Source organism: Pundamilia nyererei, unplaced genomic scaffold (assembly GCF_000239375.1).
Source record: "Pundamilia nyererei isolate P.nyererei 1_Seehausen unplaced genomic scaffold, PunNye1.0 scaffold00006, whole genome shotgun sequence".
NCBI lineage: Eukaryota > Metazoa > Chordata > Actinopteri > Cichliformes > Cichlidae > Pundamilia > Pundamilia nyererei.
In genome coordinates this window covers 3,256,255-3,277,844 of record NW_005187407.1, presented here as the reverse complement: position 1 = coordinate 3,277,844, position 21,590 = coordinate 3,256,255, and the positions used below count along the sequence as shown (strand labels likewise).

The 21,590-nt window shown below is 40.6% G+C and overlaps 1 protein-coding gene across 2 annotated transcripts in view; it reads left to right on the top strand.

The window, feature by feature from the left end:
- pcsk5b (proprotein convertase subtilisin/kexin type 5b) overlaps positions 1-21,590 on the top strand; it is a 61,073-nt gene that overhangs the window by 31,794 nt on the left and 7,689 nt on the right. For both annotated transcript variants that reach the window (XM_005722086.2, XM_005722087.2), the window contains exons 9-16: positions 361-461; positions 6,279-6,382; positions 8,341-8,458; positions 11,739-11,927; positions 15,640-15,776; positions 16,247-16,366; positions 16,589-16,691; positions 19,920-20,113. In XM_005722086.2, the coding sequence (XP_005722143.1) occupies positions 361-461; positions 6,279-6,382; positions 8,341-8,458; positions 11,739-11,927; positions 15,640-15,776; positions 16,247-16,366; positions 16,589-16,691; positions 19,920-20,113 (1,066 nt within the window). The remainder of the gene's footprint in view (positions 1-360; positions 462-6,278; positions 6,383-8,340; positions 8,459-11,738; positions 11,928-15,639; positions 15,777-16,246; positions 16,367-16,588; positions 16,692-19,919; positions 20,114-21,590) is intronic.

Below are 21,590 nucleotides of genomic sequence, written 5' to 3'. Positions count from 1 at the left end.
GTGTGTGTGTGTGTGTGTGTGTGTGTGTGTGTGTGTGTGTGTGTGTGCGTGTGCGTTATCTATAGAAAGGCAGCGTATCAAAGCTGGAATGGTAGTTTAAAGAGTTTCAGGTGTGTCTAAATCCTGCTGATCCTCATGACTTCAATCTCTTCCCGTCTTTTTCTCCCTCTGGTCTTCCCGGTACTGTCATTGTTGATTCCTTTCCTCCACCTCTGTAATGCCCTTCTCATGGTTTCCTTCATTGTTTGCTTACGGCTTTCTGATTCCTCATCCTCTCTTTTATCATCTTTGACGTTGATTCATCATCCTGCGCCTGTCTCTCTTTGTTGCCTCTGACTCTCTTCACTTCTCTTTCCACAGATCACAACAGACCTGAGGCATCGGTGTACAGACAGTCACACAGGGACGTCAGCCTCAGCTCCCATGGCTGCTGCAATAATTGCTTTGGCCCTGGAGGCAAAGTAAGATCCACTTAACCTCATCCTTTCACTTCATCCCTTTGCCCTGTGCTCACCTTCTAATGCCTTCTTGTCCTCTGGCCTGTTTTGGTGTGTAAAAGGCACCACGTGAAGTCGCTCTCTTCTTTTTTTTTTCTTTGTTTTTTTTTTTGTCAGAGTCAGCAGGACAGATGCATTTAATTACACGGAAATGCTGTCTTTCTTTTTATCAGCCCACATTTGTGAAGCTGTAAAGAGTTTTACAAGATGAGGTCATACTGGATAACAGATCATCTGCTTGTTTTCAGTTTCAGCGGCACATCTAGTGACGTGTAAACTTACTGTTGGATGGTGGGCCAGAAAAAAACGCGTGTGCCTGTTTTTGAATGTGCAATAAACTTTCATCCGTTCAGTGATGCATTCACATTTGCTGCTTCTGCACTTTAAGCTCAGCATATTTGTGAGTGTGCGTTGTGGTGAAAAAAAAAAGCATGAATACAGGATGCTTGTTAGCTGCTGTAAAGCCTGTTTGACTGTCAGAAATTTGCGTTGAACATCCACAGATATGTGACAAATTAAAAGAAAATCCAGTAGACCTTGGCATTGATTCTGCTGGATGGATGAGCACATTCCCTCATTAGAAGAGTGCTTCCAAACACATTGGTTTAAAATCTCCCCTTCAGGTTTAAATCTGGAGAGCTGGTGTGTTCGGTCACCCCCTCGTGCCCTGTTGATGGAGGCGTTATCACTGTAAACAACTTTGTATTTGTAATGACCTTGTAATGACCTCTCCCTAATGCTACATTAACAGTGAGATGGCAGCACAACCAAAATTTTTGCAACAGTGTGCAGCAAACTTGGATCTCGCTGCTTTTGAAATGGTTGCTTTGAAGATGGGGACCAGGTCTGTGACTACGCTGGTGTGTGATAGTGAAGGTGACCAAACGGCAATAAGACAATCAGTCTGTCAGTTTGTGTCGCGTTATCTGCATTTTTTTTTCTTTTTGCAATAATATAGAGATTTAACTATGATAAGGTAAACATCTCTTTGTGTCTGCACACACAGGCATTCACATAAACTACTTGCATTCAGAGCCCAGTTCAAAGCCCACAGATGTGAAGCAAAAATTTAGAAATTCCTCCACAAATAGTGACGCAGCTGCTGCAGAATGATACAGGTGCTCAGCAACCTTCAGCTTTTTATATCCAAGTATATAAAGAATACAAGCAGTTGGCAACCAGTTGAATTGAGTCCACAATTAGAAGCAGACAACACACTCAGCATGTTAGCATGTTAGCACACTTTTGTTAAAAAATAAATTAGACAATAGTTATTTGCAAACCTTTGTCGACCTGTGTGAGAGTGATTGCAACCACACACTTACATCCAATCTCATTCTACTAGTGTGACCGAGCCATAACAGGTCAAATGGACCCAAACTGAATTAATTTGGCAGAATAAGGTCAACACTAAAGATTTACTGGATTTTTAAGCTATTTGTAACAAGCAGATAGGACATTTTGGGCGTCTTTTTCCCGGGGACTTTTTCTTTTCTTTTTAGATTTGGCTAAAGTGCCAATGTGAAGAAGCGAGATGAGAAAAATAGGAGACAGATATTAAGAACAAACAGGTTTTTCTTTGTTTTGTCCCCCAGTTGGTTTCAGTTAAGCGTTCATGTCTTCTCAAAGCCCTGGGTGCTCTGTGCTGGCCTGTTCTCACTTTAAACCTGTTGAGGGGCTCAGTGTGTGATACATTCATGAATTGGAAACAGTGCAGGTGCAGAGACTCTGAATTAGGCCCATCATCACATGTTGAGCGGCTCAGTTAGCTGAGGTCACTTCGTTTAACCTGGATAATCCAATCCAAATCCTCCCTGTAGAAAATATTCTCCGTTTCCAGGCAGTGCTGGACACATAAGCCTGTTTCCTCAACAAGATTATCACACACTGTTTCTTGTCTGCCTGCTTTCTTCTTTTGCTGGCATTCACGTCGTCTCTGTGGTACTTTCTCTGCCTTTACTATAGTCACAATGCTCTGTGTTCTTACTCCTCCAAAATCTTTTTTTTCCCTCCATGCCTATTTATTCAAAAAGGATAGGATGAAAGACGAAAAGGGTAAACGGTTTAGAAAAAGTCTGTCTCGTACTGATCATATCGGCTCTTATCTGGTGAATGAGGGCGAGCAAACTCTGTGATAAACACATCAAGATGCCCTTATGCTAGACTTCACTACAATCTCCGTTTTGAGGCAATCTTTGTTGGTATGAGCAAAGATTGGAATGGGAAACTTCAGAAAACTGCCCCATGTGATGTTCTCTGTGGATTTTGCCAAGTTTAAGATGTTTCAGTGAGTGCTAGATTTAGCACGGCAAGCTTTTTAAAGCAAGCTTTGTGTCCTTAAAATGGAGAAACGTTAGAGAGAGTGAACGTGGAGACGAAAGGCTTCACTGACGAAAGAACAAGAAATGAGAATGAGCTGCCTGACATATGAACCTCATCTACTGGGAGATTTTAAGAAACCAAAACAGGGACAGATGGATTTCAGTTTTTTCCCCCCTCTACATTTTCAGATTTAAAATTAAAGAGAGTGGCATGAAAAACTGTATCACTGGACTGAAGTAAGAGTAGAAAATAGATGGAGTCTTAGTGTTTTGCTTCACCCACTTCTCGTTCTTCTGTCACTGTGCTCTTAGCTGTCTCCCTTCAGATTGCCCCTGTGTGTTTTCAGCCATAATTACGCTTGAGAGAAGCACCAAGAAACCTATATTAGATGTCTGATTTGCTGCTGGTTTCCCCCAGCATGTGAGCTGTTCCATTAATTAGTATTGGCTTGTTTATGGGAAGGCAGTCATGGCCTAGATAACGATGCCAAAGTCACTTTTAATTAATGACCATAAAACATTTATGGACCCATAATTACACACTGGCAGCTAAGCCTATTAATATTGATCTGACCATTAATTATTCTGACTTTTCATTGGACTTATTTGTGCTGCCATCCCTTATTTATTTCTTACTTGACTTTATTTTAAGACATTAGGTCTGTTCTACAATTACAAGTCTGGCCTCATCGAGAGCATTAGTGAGTTTTGGGCATGTGTAACAGCTTGTAAATGTCTTGTTGCATTCTTGGCATTGTGGGGATTTCTTTTCACTGGATTTTATTAGAAATTTAAAAAGGGGAAAAAAGAGAAAATGTGTTGTAAAATCTCCTTTTTTTTGTCTAATCGTCCTCATGTCCTGCAAAAAGTGCTTAAACTATAAACTCTTATAACTAAGTGAATTTGATTATATTTTCCGTGGTGTCAGCTGTAGGTTAGTGAAGTCCTGTCTTAAGACCTCGAGCTGAGGAAGTTGAACACCATCTTGATGCTTTGTGCCTAACGTGCTTTCTAAAGGGTGGATCTGACTGAGATGCTCATTGACACTTCCTGCTCATATAGTAGAGACTTGCCAATCCCGACGGAGCCTTGCCCTAAACCATAACATAATTTATCACCTACTTTACTCCAATTTGGGCCATAATTCACGAACTAAACATCACACTGTAATTAAATAAGACACAAAAATGATGATAAAGACCCATTAACCCATCAGGAGATTATTTATTGAGCTCTTATGACAGGGGGCAGAGGGGAGATTTTCTAAGATGCTAACCAATCAGGGGGTTCAACCTCTGCTGGCAATCATAAATAATGCAGGTTTAAGGCGCTACTACTAGAGACATTATTAGAGGGGCGTTCAAAGTCAAAGAATGTGAAATTAAAATCTATGGGAGGATTCCTCAGCAGCAAAGATGGAGGTAGAAGTCGACGTGTCAGAGGAGAAACAAAGATACATTTTTGGCGACTTTTGAAATTGAACATAAACAGGATGCTTCAAATAATTTCTCATCTAAGTCTCTGAAGGCGTTTCTAAGCCGTACCTTCAGACTTCCTTCTAGAAAGATTTTGTTTCTGCATTGGTTTTACTGATCAGACCCAGAAACTGTGTCCATCTTTTATATTAAATCAGCGTTTTGAAAGAAAGAAATGCTGGACAGATTTTTTTTTCTAAGCTCTTAAAAGTTTTTTATTTATTTATTTATTTTTAAGTAAGTATTCTAGGGTTTGCTTGGGTCCAAGTTGGAACCTGACGAGTGTGGAATTTTTAAGACTTAAAAAAATTGGATATTAAAAAGTCTTTTTGTTCCTGATGGGGTAGACAATATGGCCCCCAAATTATATCACATTTTAAGAAAATTAGCAGTAACAATATTTCTGAATGAATATTTAAAAATGTAGTGAATGTTTTATCAATGCTTTTAGCTTGTAGGCAGTAACTTTATAAATGTGAGTAATGTTTATCAATGAGCTTCTGTTACCACTGACACACTTCAACATTTAAAGTGTGAATCTATTGAAACAAGCTGCTAGCAGCAGTCTACTGTAGTGTTTTTACCTGGAAATTAAAACAGCTGCATGACACTTATGATTAGCAATAACTAAAGTAGCTCAAACTTCTAACAAAATTGTCACACAATAAAACCCACAAACATTTTCTACCTGGGATGTTGGAGCTTTTTAACGAACTGCTTATAGTCCTGCTTTACCAAGCAAGCGTCAGTTTGTCACTGTTTGCTCTTTCTGTCATGTGGAGCACAGCTAGCAAGCGCTACAGTGGGGTCATTTGTTTACATTTGAGTCGCACAGCACCAGCCGCTAGCACCTCCTCTGTGGCTTGGTTGTTTTTTTTTTTTGTTTTTTTTAAAATTTTATCTATATTTATTTATTTATTTGCTGGTTATTTGCTATGCTGGTTTGTTACACAATGTTTTGTTTGCCTGACCTGATTGGTGCACTATCAGGATGAATAAGTATACGAGGTAAACCGTTAGGAAGAGTTAATCTATCTTGCATTCATTCTAATAAGTAAGCCATTAGCGACAAACACAGGTTACCATCAGTGTTGCCTTCCTCCTTGGAGGCATATATCACAGGCGTAGCCAGTTGGCGGTGAAACAAAACTCTGTACAGCAGGTTTCACAGACCGCAGGTAGCTCCTCTAATGTTAGCAACTCAACAAGCCTCGTTCCTGTCTATATCTGCCCGAAATTGGGGCAGATATCTGTCTATTTTGTTAGGCTCTAACACTAAAATGTGAGGTTGAAAGCCTAAAATCATAGTTTTAGGTCAAAAGCTTTGGGGAATTGCAAATTCTGGAGGTCTCAGATGGTGAGGGAGTGACATGAGGGGAGAGAACAGAGCATCTGGCCAGCATATGAGATGGAAGGGAATCCCAGGAAACTTGGTGACCCACTTCTTCCTGTTTTTTTTTTTTCCTTTAATGTAACATTTGGACATCAAAGGAGTTGAGACACATGGCTGCCATCCTGTAATGGATCTCACGTGAGATCTAAGAAACTAGAGACGAAACAAGCATCTATGCCCTCCATCTACGCCCTCTGTAATTTTCTCTCTCAGTAATTTTCCACCTACTGTATATTCATTTTTCTTTACCTACATTTCATCTTTCTGCTTTGTTTTTTTAACCCGCTTCACCTTTTGTACTGGATTTGTTTTTCCCAACGTTCCTTTCATCTAGCCAACGGCCGCCTCTTCCTCCCTTCCCCGCCACGATGATGTCTGATTGTTAACTCTCACAACAAAGATCTGTCTGTCTTTATCTCCATTCTGCCTTTTTTAATGTCTAATCAACGTTATCATTCCTGGATAACTTCCTGCTTTTGTGAAGGCAGTTCAAATATTTAGCGGTAGTGTAGGACAGCTAAGCAAAGTTTCTTCTTCTTTTTTTCGTTAATAAATCGATGGATTTCTTTTTATTTGTGTTTTCCTCTGCTAGTCCTCTGCTATCATGGAGAGACGTTCAGCATATCATTGTGAAAACCTCTAGAGCCGGACACCTCAGCGCTCCTGACTGGAAGACGAATGCTGCTGGTTACAATGGTAAACACTCACTCACTCAGACGTAAATGAAAGCAGTAAAATTCTTGAATCTCTGTTGCATCCAAACCTGTTTACTTCTTGCTCAAAAAGAGAGCATCGAAATATATCTGCTTATGAATTCAGACCATCTACCACAGTGTTTTCTCAACCATGAACCACATTGAATTTCAATATCTTATCAGTGCCTCTACACAATAAAAATAATCGGTTACAAGTCCTATGTGACTGATTTTAATTAATTTTCAAGAAGTTCACTGAGCGGTGTTTGAAGTCTGGATGGGTGATAATCATTAAAAAACGTCTTTGAAATAAAGTTGATTTAACTTAATTGGAATTTGTCTTTATAAAGCTGACTTTTTGCCCCCCCCTAGAAGTGTTTGATATTTGTTTGAGGCTTTTGATTTACTGCTGGGAATCTGCGCTTCTTCGTTTCATACCGCCAGAATATCAAACAAACAAATAAACGTTACACAGAACAGAGCCAGTAGAGCTTTCACATAAAGCTTCCTTTGAGCTGTTTCTCTAGCAGGTGGAGCTGACGGTAAAGGTAAAAAGGAAACGTAACAGCTCTGTGTTAGAAAAGTCAGATCAGTTTGAACACAGGAGGATGATGTAAGGAATTTCTTTTTCAGCAGATCTTATCTTAACTAACCAATTACTGCATTGTGAAAATGTATATTTTTATTAGATTATTCTGAAGGCGGCTGATGAGAAGTTTCCAAAAATGTCTTGTTCTTGCTTGCTTAAGTACGGCGCTGCCAGCTGCCATCTGTCAGGGTCCATGTGGTGGGTGCTATTTTGTAACTTTGAGTGCGTACCTGTGTGTGTGTGTGTGTGTGTGTGTGTGTGTTGGAGAGAAACCAAGAGAGGGAGAACTAAGGGTCAGCCAAGCTGCAGGCCCAGTGTGCCTGGAGATTTTCCAAGTGACAGAGGAGAGGAGGAGGGGTGAGGAAGTATGAAAGGAATTCATATTTGATTAGCTGTACATATAAGCAGTCTTATTTTTTTCTAACTCTTTTCTGACTAAGAGGGGCATTTAAAACGTACGTGATAGAGTCTCACTTTGGTTGACGCGTTCTGATTCTTCTCGGGCAACAATTGTAGGACTCTAAAAGCAATTACACTCATCGGCCACTATATTAGGCACACCTCTTCATGAACACATTAACATATTTAATCAGGCAATCACATGCTCAGTTTTGAGGTGTAGGTGTGGTTAAGATGACCTGCTGAAGTTCACAATGAGCATCACAATGAGGAACAAGGTGATTTAACCCTTTATCACCCAAGTGTTATAGAGGCGTCTGGACTAATTCTCATCTGTCAGGAAGCATCTGAATTTTCCCGCTAGACCAAAATTGTTGAGGAGCTATGGTTATGTGAAGCACGTACAATTTAAATGGAGCTTTTTTCTTTTTTCTTTTTTCTTTTTGTTGTTTGTCTTCAGACACCCGTACTTGGTGAAAGCTTTGTGCTACTGTGACACATCAGACATAACCTCAAAAGTCATCTTCTCTTCTTTATGAAACCGCTTGCCTTTTATTATGGTCATTTGAAGACTGGTTATGAGATTGACCGATGGTTTAAAAACAAAAAACAGGAGCTAGGTGGCTTTGAATGTGGCGTAGTGCTTCAAAAAAAAGAAAATATCCAGGGAGTTGTAGTTGTCTGGGTAAAAATACCTTGTTGATGTCAGAGAGGACTGGTCAGACTGCTTTGACCTGATAGGAAGGCAACAGTGACTCAAATAAACCCCTCTTTTGTCCAACCTGGTGCTACCCAGTGAGGCCAGATTCTGTAAAAGGATGTTGACGCCGATGTTGTACTGTGGCTGCTTAAAAACGCAAAATCTTCTTAAGGAGCTTTAAGATGTAACCCTCTTCTGACAAACTGTTCGTAGCCAAAAACAATCGAATAAATCGGCCTGACTACCTGTGACTTTCTGCTGTTTCCTGCAGTCAGCCACCTGTATGGTTTCGGCCTGATGGATGCCGAGGCGATGGTGAAGGAGGCGGAGCGATGGAAGCAAGTTCCCACTCAACATGTTTGTGTGGAGAGTGCAGACCGACAAATCAGGTAAAACATAAGGCAGGTTGCATAATCTCTTATAAGTCATAAGTATGTGGACAAAACACTTGAAGCAGATTCGAGATCAGACTTTGGGAACCTGGCTGCAGGAATTTTACTCCGTTCAGTCACAAAAGCATCATTAAACTCTGTAAGCTGATGAGCGATGTTCGTAGTTGGTATTCCAAAATGATCCCTAAGGAAGCACGGGATACGGGAAACAGCCTCCCCCAACTGTTGCTACAAAGCTGGAGTGATCCAGCTTTGTAGCAACAGTTTTAAAAGAGCTTTAAAATTTCGCCAATTAAATTAAAAGCTTGGTGTTCCTGCATTAAATAATCATGGATGTCTACTGCTAGGGTGATTTGTTAAAAGAGTATATGTATATGTACAGTTTCTATGACACAAAGGAATCTGATCCCATCTAGTGTCCTCATATACCAACAAGTCTCATTAAATATGCTTTCATTCTGGCTAAGTCAGATTTTGTAAGCTGTTGTGAGAGCCCCTGCCGCCCCCACTCTTTGTTTCAATCTGTTCCCCCCCTCTCAGTTGTACTGTCTTTCTATTTTCTTTCTTATTTCTTTCTCTCTCTGGTGTTTTGCACTGGCATGTGTTTCAGAGTGCAGTTGTGCAAGCTGTACCTTGATAGGGGCCAAGCATTAGTTCTGGCAGGGTGGTTCTCACATAAGACCTTTACTATGTGTGTGTACACACACACACACACACACACACACACACACACACGCATATGTGCACACACTTGCATAGAGAGAGCCAGGGCTTCACAACTTGTTATTCTTGATGCAGCTGGAAGCCTGAGCTCTGTTCTGTGTTAGGCAGGCTGGCTGAACTTGGGCCCCGAACTGGTTTGCTTTCAGTTGAAGGCTCAGTGGCCAGCGACTGCACCATTATCACTGTCATTCTGTCTGTTCTGCACCAGTGCACAAGCCAGCCCATATGAGGCTTATGTAAAAGTCTTAACTCCTGTCGGAGGCTGTTGTGTTAAGCAATCCTTACTGGTGGGTAATGGAGAAATATATGTGCTGTGAATGGGATTAAAGCATTGTTTTTGAACAGAAGTAACACTTCCATTAAGCCACAATAAGAAGAAAGTAAGCAATCACCAGAAACAAAAGGCGTTGTATTGTTTTTTGTATTTTTGCTTCTGAAGTGAAGGCAAAACAATCATAAAAGTTTTATCTGTGACACATTTTCAAATCTGGATTCGTCCCAAAAGGAGCGAAACGACCTCCTCCATAAACCCAAGAGTTTGTTTAAAAATAAAGAAAAGACGACAGCAGGCACACATGTGCAGTTAGTTTGCTGCCACATCTCTCTGGGCGTGTATTCTGTGCTTCTAGTGCAACTTGCGACATAAGTGCAGTCATCACCTCACTGCTGTGCTCCCACACACCCTCTGGCTGGCCCCTCTGACCACGTTTGGTAATGTCTGTCTGCAGCTGATCTCAGCACCACTTGGAGTATGCAGCAGGAAAACTGCATGATCCGAGTGCAATCAGACTGGTGGTAATCAGCCGTGCATCTGCTCGGTCCCAGCACGTACGGTTCAGCTATCTGTGCGGTGTCATAGAGCAGAGCTGTTCTGTCGGCTCCAGACTCCCCAGATGTTACCGCTGACCGCTTTCCAAATGGTCATCAAAACGGACATTCAGTGTGTTCACTGTTATTCGCTCCATCTAATCTGCTTCACCACCAACAGTTGTTTCTGTTTTGTACTTTATGTAAAAGTATTTGCGTCAATTAACTGCTCAGACTTCCATTATGGAAACGCTCAGATAGAGATGAGGGACAAATGGAAAGATTATCGTAGATTATTTTCCTCTCCGCATTCAGGAAAGCGTGTGCCGCTCATGTGCTGCTTTTAATTATAAATCGCCATCGTTCCTTTCTTCACCGCTCTAACCGATGTGAGACAGATTAATTTAACGTACCAGCTCGGGTAATTTAAGCAGCATTTCTCAGCGGAAATCATTACTTTCATCTTGGTGGCCAGTGTTGGCCTTTTGCAAACACATCAGTCACAACAAATTGATGTTTTTTAGCAGTATTTAATAATCAGCAGACCAGCATTAATTACACGGTCTGAACAGCCAAAGCTGATTATTTTTATTAATGAAATAAGCCACTTTGTTACTGTTGTTCTCAATCAATTATCGAGCCAAATGCGCGGAAGTGTCGCTCCTGGAATCGCTTTCGATATCACGGGCTAGTTTGTAATTGCCTCGGGGCAATTTTACTGGCAAAGATGAGCATCTGTACCGCATGGCTTCATAACTAGAAAATGTCGTGGTCGTGATTGCAACGCTTAAAATTGAATCTTTCAAAAAAGTTTCCAATATATAATCAAACAACAGAACTCAATGGCTGTTCTCTCAACCCCCTCCAGCCTGCAAGAAATTATTTTAGTAACTCATTTTTGTAATGTTTTGAAGAAAGTGTAATGTTTTAGTTTCCAGTGAGTAAACGCTGCATGTAATCCATTGGCAGCAGTGAGCTGATGTGTTAAGTTGGCTCAGCTGCTCCATGTGTGACTCTTTTTCTCCAAAGTGTTGCGCTGGCAAGATGGTTTTCATTGTCCCCTCTTGTGGACTCGTCCAGGTTTTGGTGCTGTATCGCTGCTCTATTAAATCATAGCACAGATGTTATTCAAGGGGCCATTAGATGTTTATGTTGGCTGCTCGGTGAACTTTCTGCTGCTGAGCCGTGCATAGCAGACCGAACAAATAATGTTCTTTGTCTTTCTTATCGTGTTCAGGTTCTTGGTTTCTTTGGCAGAGTGAGGTTCAAGAAATGCGAAATATTAATATGGACTTTATTTTTCTCTCTCTTTTTTTTGCATGCCTTTTGGTTTTCGGAGGTTAAATCAAAAGAAGTGAAGTGAAACTTTATAATTACATTAATTGTGTCATGGCAATTAGAGCCGTATCGCTATGGAGACGGCCACAGTCTAAGGTTTAAAATGCCTCAGTTCATGTAGAGTGATATTGGGCAGATAAATCCTGCACATCCCTTGCAGAGAAAATAACTGTCAGTATGGTAAGAGAGACGCCACAGCTGCAAGTTTATATTATTATTTTATATATTGTGTATATTTTTTTTATTGGAGCTTTTTTGTGATAGTGGTACTTGTTCACTGCTGTCCTTGCTGTGACCACATCATTTCCTCTGGGAATAACAAAGTTTTCTGATTCTGAAAAACTTAAAGTGGTTAAACTGTGCTGCAGCATGTTGGTTCTTTTGATGTTTACACTCTGTTTTCCTCCAGAACCATCCGTCCAGAGCACGTGGTTCGGTCCGTGTACAAGGCGACAGGATGCACTGACAACCCCAACCATCACGTGATCTACTTGGAGCATGTGGTCGTACGCATCACGATTACACACCCTCGCCGTGGGGACCTGTCAATCAACCTGACTTCACCCTCGGGGACAAAGTCTCAGCTGCTTGCCAACAGGTACAGAAGCTACTGTGAATGATCTTTTTCAAAGGTTCAGCTTCATGAACTTGAAATAAAAGATCACTTTTTTCACTTTCTTTTTATGTATTTTTTTAAATTTAGTTTTTTTTTAAAAAATGCATGCATGTGTATATTATACATTGCCAAACCAACGCCTTTGAGAATAATTTTTGGTAGCCCAGCGGGTTTGTGCCGTTCCATCTAAGGAAGAATAGCTGACCTTAATCTGTTTAATATTTGGGTTAGGGATTTATTTATAAAGCATATTGTCATGACAGAGGAGTCTAACAGGGGTTTATATGTTAGCGATAAATCTACATCGGTACCTAATAATTGCAATTATTGCAAACCATATGCTGAACGTAATGTGCACCTCTTTAGAAATGTAATTACACAGTCCATAGGATCTGTGATTGGCCCATTCAGTACTGTAGGTTCCTCCTAAACATTTCCAGCTGCTGCTGCTTCTTCTGGTGTGATTTTTCAAACCAGCTTAAAGAGAGAAACTGCACCACAAACTTGTGTTTTGGTGGCTATACTTACTCGTCATCTGCAAATACAAATCCTGGCAAGGGCATCGGGCACTTAGATGGTAAATGGTCTGTATTTGTATACCGCTTTACTAGTCCCAAAGGACCCCAAAGCGCTTTACACATCCAGTCATCCACCCATTCACACACACCTTCACACACTGGTGACAGCAAGCTACAATGTAGCCACAGCCATCCTGGGGCGCACTGACAGAGGCGAGGCTGCCGGACACTGGCGCCACCGGGCCCTCTGAGATATTACATGAATTTTAAGGGGTTATGTCAGGAAGGGCATCCTCCATAAAATCCCCCAAATAGAACATGTGGAGATACCTTGTGTGGTGATATCTTGTGAATAAGGGAGCAGCCGTAAGTTGCTGAGTCTACAACAATGCCAACTGTGATCCCGTCATCCTTAACAGGCTAAAAACCTTCTTTACTGTGTGCGACATCACAACAAAGGAGGCTCCAAAACTTCAGCCATAGGGAACCTAAAACGAGACACTGCAGTGCTCAGGGTCTTTGGCTGTATATCCTTTAGCTTTAGCTGTGTGGAGTAAATCAGATAAATGACACACTGGTGGAGATACTTTTTCTTCAAAGGAAAAGTTAGTAGCACTTCAAGAAAGAACTTCAAATAAGAAAGGAGGCCCTCTGAAGTTTAGAACAAGCTAAGTGTGATTGCATTACTCTCTTAAATTATTGTTATTTTTTTATATTTGAGCTCCAGAGGTTGGGCTGGATGCTTCTGTAGCCACTTGTCATCAAACTGAGTAATTTACGTGCTGTTGTTTTGAAGAAAACACAGAACAGTGCTGTGTTATTTCACAGAACATTGTAAAAAATACCGGCACTGCCAAAAAACTGTTAAACCTTTATAGAAGGTAGTTGATATCTATCAGTCAAGAATCAATCAGTCAGCTCCTAAGTAGGAATATAACCTTGCGGCTCATGCACTGAAATAGTGTTCTGAACAAGTTCGGGAGCTTAAAATAACCAATGAATAAATGCATAGGTAAGACGGCTTCCTTTGCACAGGCTTAAAATGGCTTTATTCCACTTATTCATTTTGCTTTAGCATAAAACACAGAGTAAACAATTTTGTGTATAAGCTATAGAAGCTATTAGCTTCTATAGCTTATACATCTGAGTCCTATAAGATCAACATAGCTAGAAGCAACGTTGATCTTATAGGACTCAATTGTATAATTTAAACTCTTCAGAAAAAAACTTGCTCAATTCACCAGTTTTTCTGACTCATGCCTGCCACGTCCTTTCATATAGTTGCATGTTTATCTGAATATGTCCAAAGTCCACTTACTACAACCAAAGAGCATGCAGTCGAGTGCCACAACAGACAGGAACAGCTTGAAGTTTGTGTGATGATGATGAGGGCTGCCAGTGCCAGAGTATTTCTATTAAAAAGAAAATTAATTTGAATATGAATGAAAATCAAATTAAACTCCTTTCCTAACAGCAGTATCTGCAACTTCTATGGGCTGAAGTACACTGTTTCTGATCTTCAGTTATTAATTCTTTCATCTGTTTATTTTCTATTAAATTAATACCATCGCCGGACTTTAGGTCAGCTAAGACCTCTTTTTCATTGGTCTGCTGTGGAGTACTCCCCACAGTTTGTCTGGTTAATTTAGGAAAAATATGATCAACTGACAACAGATGGGAATGTGTTACGATAATAAAAAAAATCATGTGGTTTATGTGAAAAACAGCTGCTCTCCCTTCAAAAAGCGAAGCAACCCTCAGCCCATCATACAGTCCTCATCACTTAACTGTAATATATTCATGGTTTTAACCCATCTTTGGTCATTATTGTTGGCTCTAAGACCTCAAGCTGAAGCTTGGTGTTTACCATCTACAGTTTACCTGCAGCTGAACAGTGGCAAATATATCACTTCAATAGGAACACCTGCTCAGCCGCTTGTTAAAACAAATATCGAATATCAGGTAATCAAATGGCGACAACTGGGTGCATTTAGGCATGTATACAAGAGCAAGACGACCTGCTGAAGTTCAAATTGAACATCAGAATGGGGAATAAAGGTGCCTTTGACCGTATGGTTGTTTGTGGCAGTCTGAGTATTTCAGAAACTGATCTGATCATCTGGAATTTTTCCCACGCAACCATCTCTAGGGCTTACAGAGAATGGTCTGAAAAAGAGAAAATATCCAGTGAGTGGGAGCTCTTTGAGAGAACTGCCTTCCTAAGGTCATAGGAAGGTAGCAGCAACTTGAATAACCGCTCGTTACAACCATAATATGCAGAAGGGCATCTGTGAATGTACAGCACATTGAACCTTGATGCATATGGGCTGCAGCAGCAGAAGACCACACTGTGCGCCACTACTGTCAGATAAAAATGGGAAATTGAAGCTGGATCAAAATAGGAAAGCAGTAGATTGGTCGGCAACATTTGGAAAAATGTTGCCTGATCTGATGAGTCTCAATTTCTCTTTGACTTAGAGTAGGGTCAGAATTTGGAATGCAAATGGATCATTCTGCTTTGTAATAATGGTTCAACCTCAGGTTCTTAACTTTGGACCCCTGGGTACCAACTGAGCATCATTTAAACACCACATGCCTATTGGTTTATGACCACAGCGTACCATCTATCCAGCTTACAACAGAATAATGTCACAAAGCACAAATCCTCTTGAACCAGTTTCTTCTATGTGACAGTGTATTAACTACACTCAAATGCCCTCAATGGTCCTCAATCCAACAGGACACCTTTGGCATGCGGTAGAACAAGAGATTCACATCAGTCAACCAATCAGCAGCATCTGTGTGATGCTATCAAGTCAGTATGGACCAATATCTCTAAGGAATGTTTCCAACAGCTTGTTGAATCTGTGCCACGATGGCAAAAGAAGGTCCAATCCAGTACTAGCAAGGTGTAACAAATAAAGTGGCCACTGAGTTTATGTTTACAACACTTTATCAACAGTTTTTGCTCATAAAAAGTGAATCAGCATCTTCCAACCAATCAGAATTCAAAGTTTTCACAGGTTTACTTAGCCTCTAGTAAATCTCAGTACTGTACACTGCGCATAGCTCATTAAAGGCTCTGATTGTTTGCTCTTGTATTTGCAGTGTTTGAAACACTTCCTCATCCGATAAGTGTCTGTGTGTTTGTAACTGTGTGTACTTCTGATGCACAGGTTGTTTGATCACTCCATGGAGGGTTTTAAGAACTGGGAGTTTATGACCACCCACTGCTGGGGAGAGAAGGCAGCTGGCGACTGGGTCCTAGAGATCTATGACTCACCTTCACAACTTCGCAGCCAGAAAGTGCCTGGTATGACAGTGTGAATAGTTTCTTTAACTGAATCATGTTGTATTCATTTTTTTTTTACATTGATTTTTATGTTATGGCAACAGAAGAAGCAGAAGAGCCATTAACTTTCTCTGGAATAGGTAAAGTGCCATCAGGGCCATGCATGTTGCTCGGGAAGCCGTGAATTTTGTAACTGAAATTACCCACTAATTTACTGTCTCAGATGAAGAGTAGTAGGTTCTTAAAAGCTGTTACATCAGTCACTGTAATGCCATATAAACTACCTAGCTTTCCTTGGGTATCATTAAAACGTTTCGCGGTGGTTTCTGAAAATGCAGGGCGTAAAAATGTAGTCGGGTTTATAGTGTGACCTGATTATACCAGTAACTCTACAATATAAATATGAGAACACCCCAATTTACCCACCGCAAGGAGATAACGAAATACCTCTATTTAGGATAACTTTTATAAATTTCATCTTGTCTTTTCAGGCAAGCTAAAGGAGTGGTCACTGGTGCTGTATGGCACCTCTGTGCACCCGTACTCAACTGGGCACATAGATAAGCCTCAGTTTGCAGACCTTGATGAGGAATTCCCAGAGGAGTACCCTGGTAAGTGATAAATCCATTGCCGCCCACAGAAGGGTTGGTGACAATAGCAGCCTGTAGTAACATATTTGTCATTGCCTTTTTTTACTTCCCTGCTGTTGTGTCAAAATATTATTATTGTAGTTTGTGATTTAAGGGTACTTTTGAAGTGCAATCAGTTAAAATAGATCATTTTAAGAGGCTATAAGACTTGAAACCCCTTTTTCTTTCTGTATTTGAATCCAGGCCCCTGTGACTCTGAATGCAGTGAGAATGGCTGTTGGGGTCCTGGACCCCACCACTGCATTAACTGCCTTCATTACTTCCTCAAGTTCAAGAACAACACCAGGTCGGACTGCTTTAGATTGTCAGAAGTTATATTGCTCCTTGATTGTATACATCTACTCAAAATCAAACCTTCAGAATCGAACTGTATCACTCTTTGTTTTACGCCACTTGACTTTCTGCCAGAAAAGCTTTACATGGTGTGCTTTAGCCTTGTGTAGTACTGGCTCATCACAGCAAGAAGGTCCTGGGTCCAGAATAGGGATTTACTTTTTGCTGTCCCCCTCCACATGTAGGTTTTCTCTGGGTACTCCAGCTTTCTCCTACAGTGCAAACACATGCATCACGTGGCATTTCTAAATTAGCTAAGGTGTCAATCTGGGTGTAAATGGTTGTCTGTCTGTTAGGACAGTAGAGTCCTTGCAATTTGGAAAAAAATGGATGATTGCAGAGTCAGCCGTATTCGACTGCAGTCACTCTCAGGCAAATTGGTGAAGGTTTGCAAATACTTTGCTACATGTTGCAGTAAGTCTCCACCGATGAGTGTAACATGTCCACACGTGTCTCTTTGCACTCACGGATTCGACCCAAGTGGTTGCCATCTAGTTATAGTCTGGTTATACATTCTCCTTAAATGTGAAAGAACCCTGGTTCGAGACCGGGAGGAGACAAGAACCCAGCCTCAGTGACTTCACGGGCTTGTATGCTCCTAGTGCCAGATCCAAGCACAGATAAATGAGAGTATCGAGGGTGGAAGGCCAGCCACTATAAAATCTGTGCTAAATCAGATGTATGGAACTATCCACTGTGGCAACAACCTCATGCTAAATAGGAGAGCAGTGGAAAAGTGCCTTACTGTTGGGTTTTCTTCTTAGATTTGTTTTTAACAAAGAAGATAAAAGATTTCAACACATGAATAAACAAAACAAATCACAGACTAAAAAACAAATGATTGAATGATTGTCCTGGCAAAACTTTTATTCCTTTATGTTCTTCGTTGTAGAATTAGGAGCTAGAACTACTTGGATCAGCTCAAACCCTATGACCCACAATGCCAAAAAATTCTTGTTTAATGAACTCCAACAGAGCCATTTGAGCCATCTCCTTTGTTAATTTAAAGACAACACATGGAAAACCCATGTCTGGCCCAGCAGTTGCTTCGTCTTTTGATCGTTTTTAGGAGTAAGAGGTCCAATGAGCAGACGGATCAATATTAGCTGAGGGGCTTTCAATCAGATAGTTTTCCAAAGGTAAAGTGAACATTGGTGCATACAAATCCCTCGATCTGTAGACTTAACCAGCCGAAGGCAGCATTTCAGTTGTTTACATACCTCAGAGAAACATCTGTTCGCCAGCCTGTTTTGTGTGATTGGGTTTGATCATTAGGAAACCTACAGAAATTTAACATCTGTGTTTATTTTTAGTGCATTTTATTTTATTTTTTTCATGTGAATCCAGAAAAAGAGTGTTTCTACGTTTTGACAAGTAAATCTGAGAGAGAAAAACAAGAACTGAGAACTGGCTACTGAGTTTTTGGAAGCTTTGCATTGCACTGTGCTTTATATAAGGAGACTGTTACATGGTGAGCTTGGAAACTTTCCTGATGGTGGCCTGATTAATTACACCACGTCAGTCTGATAAGAGAAACGCTGTCAGTCATGGTGTGTCCTGTTTGTCCTTTCCCCTTCTTAATTGTGTGTATACAAGCCCGTGTGTGACTGTAAATTTGTGCATGTGTCTACATTTTGTGCTTGCCCCCTGGGATCAAAGTCTGTAGTAATTGCCTTTGTGTCGGCCTGTCTCTGGTCTAATAAAAGACAGGCCGATGCAGGTGCATGAGAATGTGCAAGCTTAGGTGCTGCCTTATCATTAGCTCACTTTAGAGGTGTGCTGCCCTTTTCTGCCACCACAGGGAGCAATTGATGAATGAAGATTGGAGGAAGGAGGAGGGGTGGCAGCAGCGTCTAGTCATCAGATAATTACATCCCTACATGCGTGTTTGATGCTTCACATACACCAAAGGATGTGGGGGTCTTTGGAATTTCTTTTTATGTATTTTTGAGTTTGATTCTCAGGGTAAACTATCAGCTTGTAAATAGTAATCGATTACATTTTGAAAACATTTTCTTAGGTTCTGAGAGAACTATCGGTGTTTGTTGAGGGATAATAATATGCAAATATTTGTAACCGTTTATAAAGTACACATTTGAATTTAGATCTGTTAGCTTTGTTGGCATGTACAGGGGGCCAACATTCTGGCTTTCCAAATTTCTTGCCTAAATTCAGGTTTGAACTTCAAAGTTCCCTTCTATTGTCTTCTACATGTTTAATCAGTGTGTCGGAGACAAAATAAGGTTTGAAGTTTTAATTGGTGTCCTGGGTTTAGAGGTTACACTACAGTACATGCTGTTGTTACAAAAGATATTTTTTTCTTTTTATATAACCATTTCAGCAAACCATGCATGTATTTAAGTTGGAGGATAAAAGCATGTCTTTTGTACTTACACACGTGCAGTGTGTGTTTTTTGGCAGAAGGTGCACGCTTGTGTGTGCGGTTTTTTTTGTGTTTTTTTTTGTTTTGTTTTTTTTTTTTGCTCTTTAGCTCTATGGAGGTCATTACTTCAGGGTGTGAGCTCGGGTTAAAATGATGGGGTGCTAAGGAGCTGTGAAGTTATTCAGTAGATGTTGGCCTGTTCGTTGTGTAAAACCTGCACGCACACATTTATTTTTGCATTACTTCCCAGATATTTTATTGCATTTTAGATCATATTTGCTGCAGAGATTATGTATTTATTTATTTTTTACATTTCGGTCTTTGGTTTTGATTTGGTCTTCACTGGTCTGCTGCTGAAGAACGCTGTCCTTCAGAGGAAACTACAGCCTCAATAAATCTTTAAGAAAAATGTGCTATAGATTTTTTTTTTTTTTACATGCTTTCATGACACCTTTTTTTCATTCTTCTTTTTTTTTATACTAAGTCTTCCTGTTTTGTATCCAAAGAAGTTATTTTAAAAAAAAGCTTTGATGTTTTGAGCTCCACCTGAGTGATAAACTTGCATAAACATGTTTCCGAGTGTAACTGTTCACTTATTTTGCGCAGCGTTGACTAATCAATCTGAAAATTACAACCTTTGTATAAGGTTGTAATTTTTTTTTTCCCTCACCTTTTTTTTGTTGTCTTTATATTTGTCTTCAAAACCTCCAAAATGACATGTTCCATCTCAAGGAGGTTATCCTAATGCTCTAAATGTAAATACTTTTTTTTTCTGTCTTCAATGACTTCCCTTTCCAGGATGTGTGTATCGGAGTGCCCCAGTGGATTTTTCCGTGATGATAGGAAACGTTGCAAGAAGTGTTCCTCCTCTTGTGAGACCTGTGTTGGTAGTCGTAGTGACCAGTGCACCACATGCAGGAGTGGTTTTAACCTCATCGAGGGCTCCCACACGTGCGTCGCCAACTGTCCTGACGGCTTCTACCTCGACAGCGGTAGGTTTCCCCGCAGGTCACACCGGGTTTGTCATGGCTAACCCCTGGGTCTGAAAAGTAAAGCTACTGCAGAAGTGCCATATCCTGCATATTTTTTGACGCCCAACAGGGGGCAACTCCCTAAGTAAAAAAACATCCCGACGGGTTTATGGTCTCAGTCGCTAGTTTTAGATTTTATTTAAGAAAACACAATGTTTGTTTCGTAGAATAATAATAATAATGGATTGCATTTATATAGCGCTTTTCGGGGCCCTCAAAGCGCTTTACAATTCCGCTATTCATTCACTCTCACATTCACACACTGGTGGAGGCAGCTACAGTTGTAGCCACAGCTGCCTTGGGGCAGACTGACAGAAGCGAGGCTGCCATATCGCACCATCGACCACTCTGGCCATCACCAGTAGGCGGCAGGTGAAGTGTCTTGCCCAAGGACACAACGACCGAGACTGTCCGAGCCGGGGCTTGAACCTACAACCTTCCGGTTACAAGACAAACTGCCAACTCTTTGAGCCACGAACGCCCCGAATAAACATTAGAGTAACATAAATGAGAAGCAGGGAATGTGTTATAGTATATTACTGTTTCTCACTCAGATCTATGCTTCACTCGGTTTCAAAACGTCAGGTTTTTTTAAACCAATTAGTCACATCACGGTGGCTGTGCATTTATTTACAGGCTGTCACACAGTTTTGTTATAAGTTTCTTGGGACTTCAGTTGTGTTTCTGTTGTGCACTTGTTTTCTTAAAATGCCAAAATCTCACTGTTATTCTCCGTGTCCACTGCATAATCATCTGTGCCTGAAGTTCCTTAGATTACGACTGTAGAGAAATACACTGCCATTTGTAAATGGTGGAGGAGGTTTCTAAAAACCTCCACCCTTAGCAGTAACTATCACCAGTCTGCTTTCATTCACCACACCAGAATGATGCCATTGTACCCTTGAGGTAACGTCTAGCCGCTTGTTTATTGTAATGCACTTGCTGATTCAAGCTGAACTGAAAAGTTTGTGGTAGTGAACCGTTTGGCTACGTCAAATTAAAGTGGAATAAAACATGAAATAAAGCAGATCTGCAGGAAGATTATGCTTGGATTAGGTTTACAATCATTTTTCCTTTCTTTTTTTTCTTCCTGTGTTAAATTCTGGCATGTAAAGTATTCAGTAGTGCAGTAGTATTCACAGAAAGTATGCGCTTTACGGGTTCAGAATTTTTGCCAGTGTTTTTTTTTTTTTTTGTTAATAAAAACAAACCAGAAATGAGAGACTGACACTATGTATATATTATAATTATGTCTTTGTATTTGCCAGGATAGTGTGTAAGCCCTGGCAGCTCTGAGAGTCTCTGGCAGCAGATCTGAGATATTCTGATGCAAGTTTAATCATAACATTTTAACAGGCCAAGATGTAGTGGGTACATTTTCCCTTTTGGAATGGCAGCATAGCCGAGGGTTTTTTGGTTGTTGTTTTTTTTTTTTTTT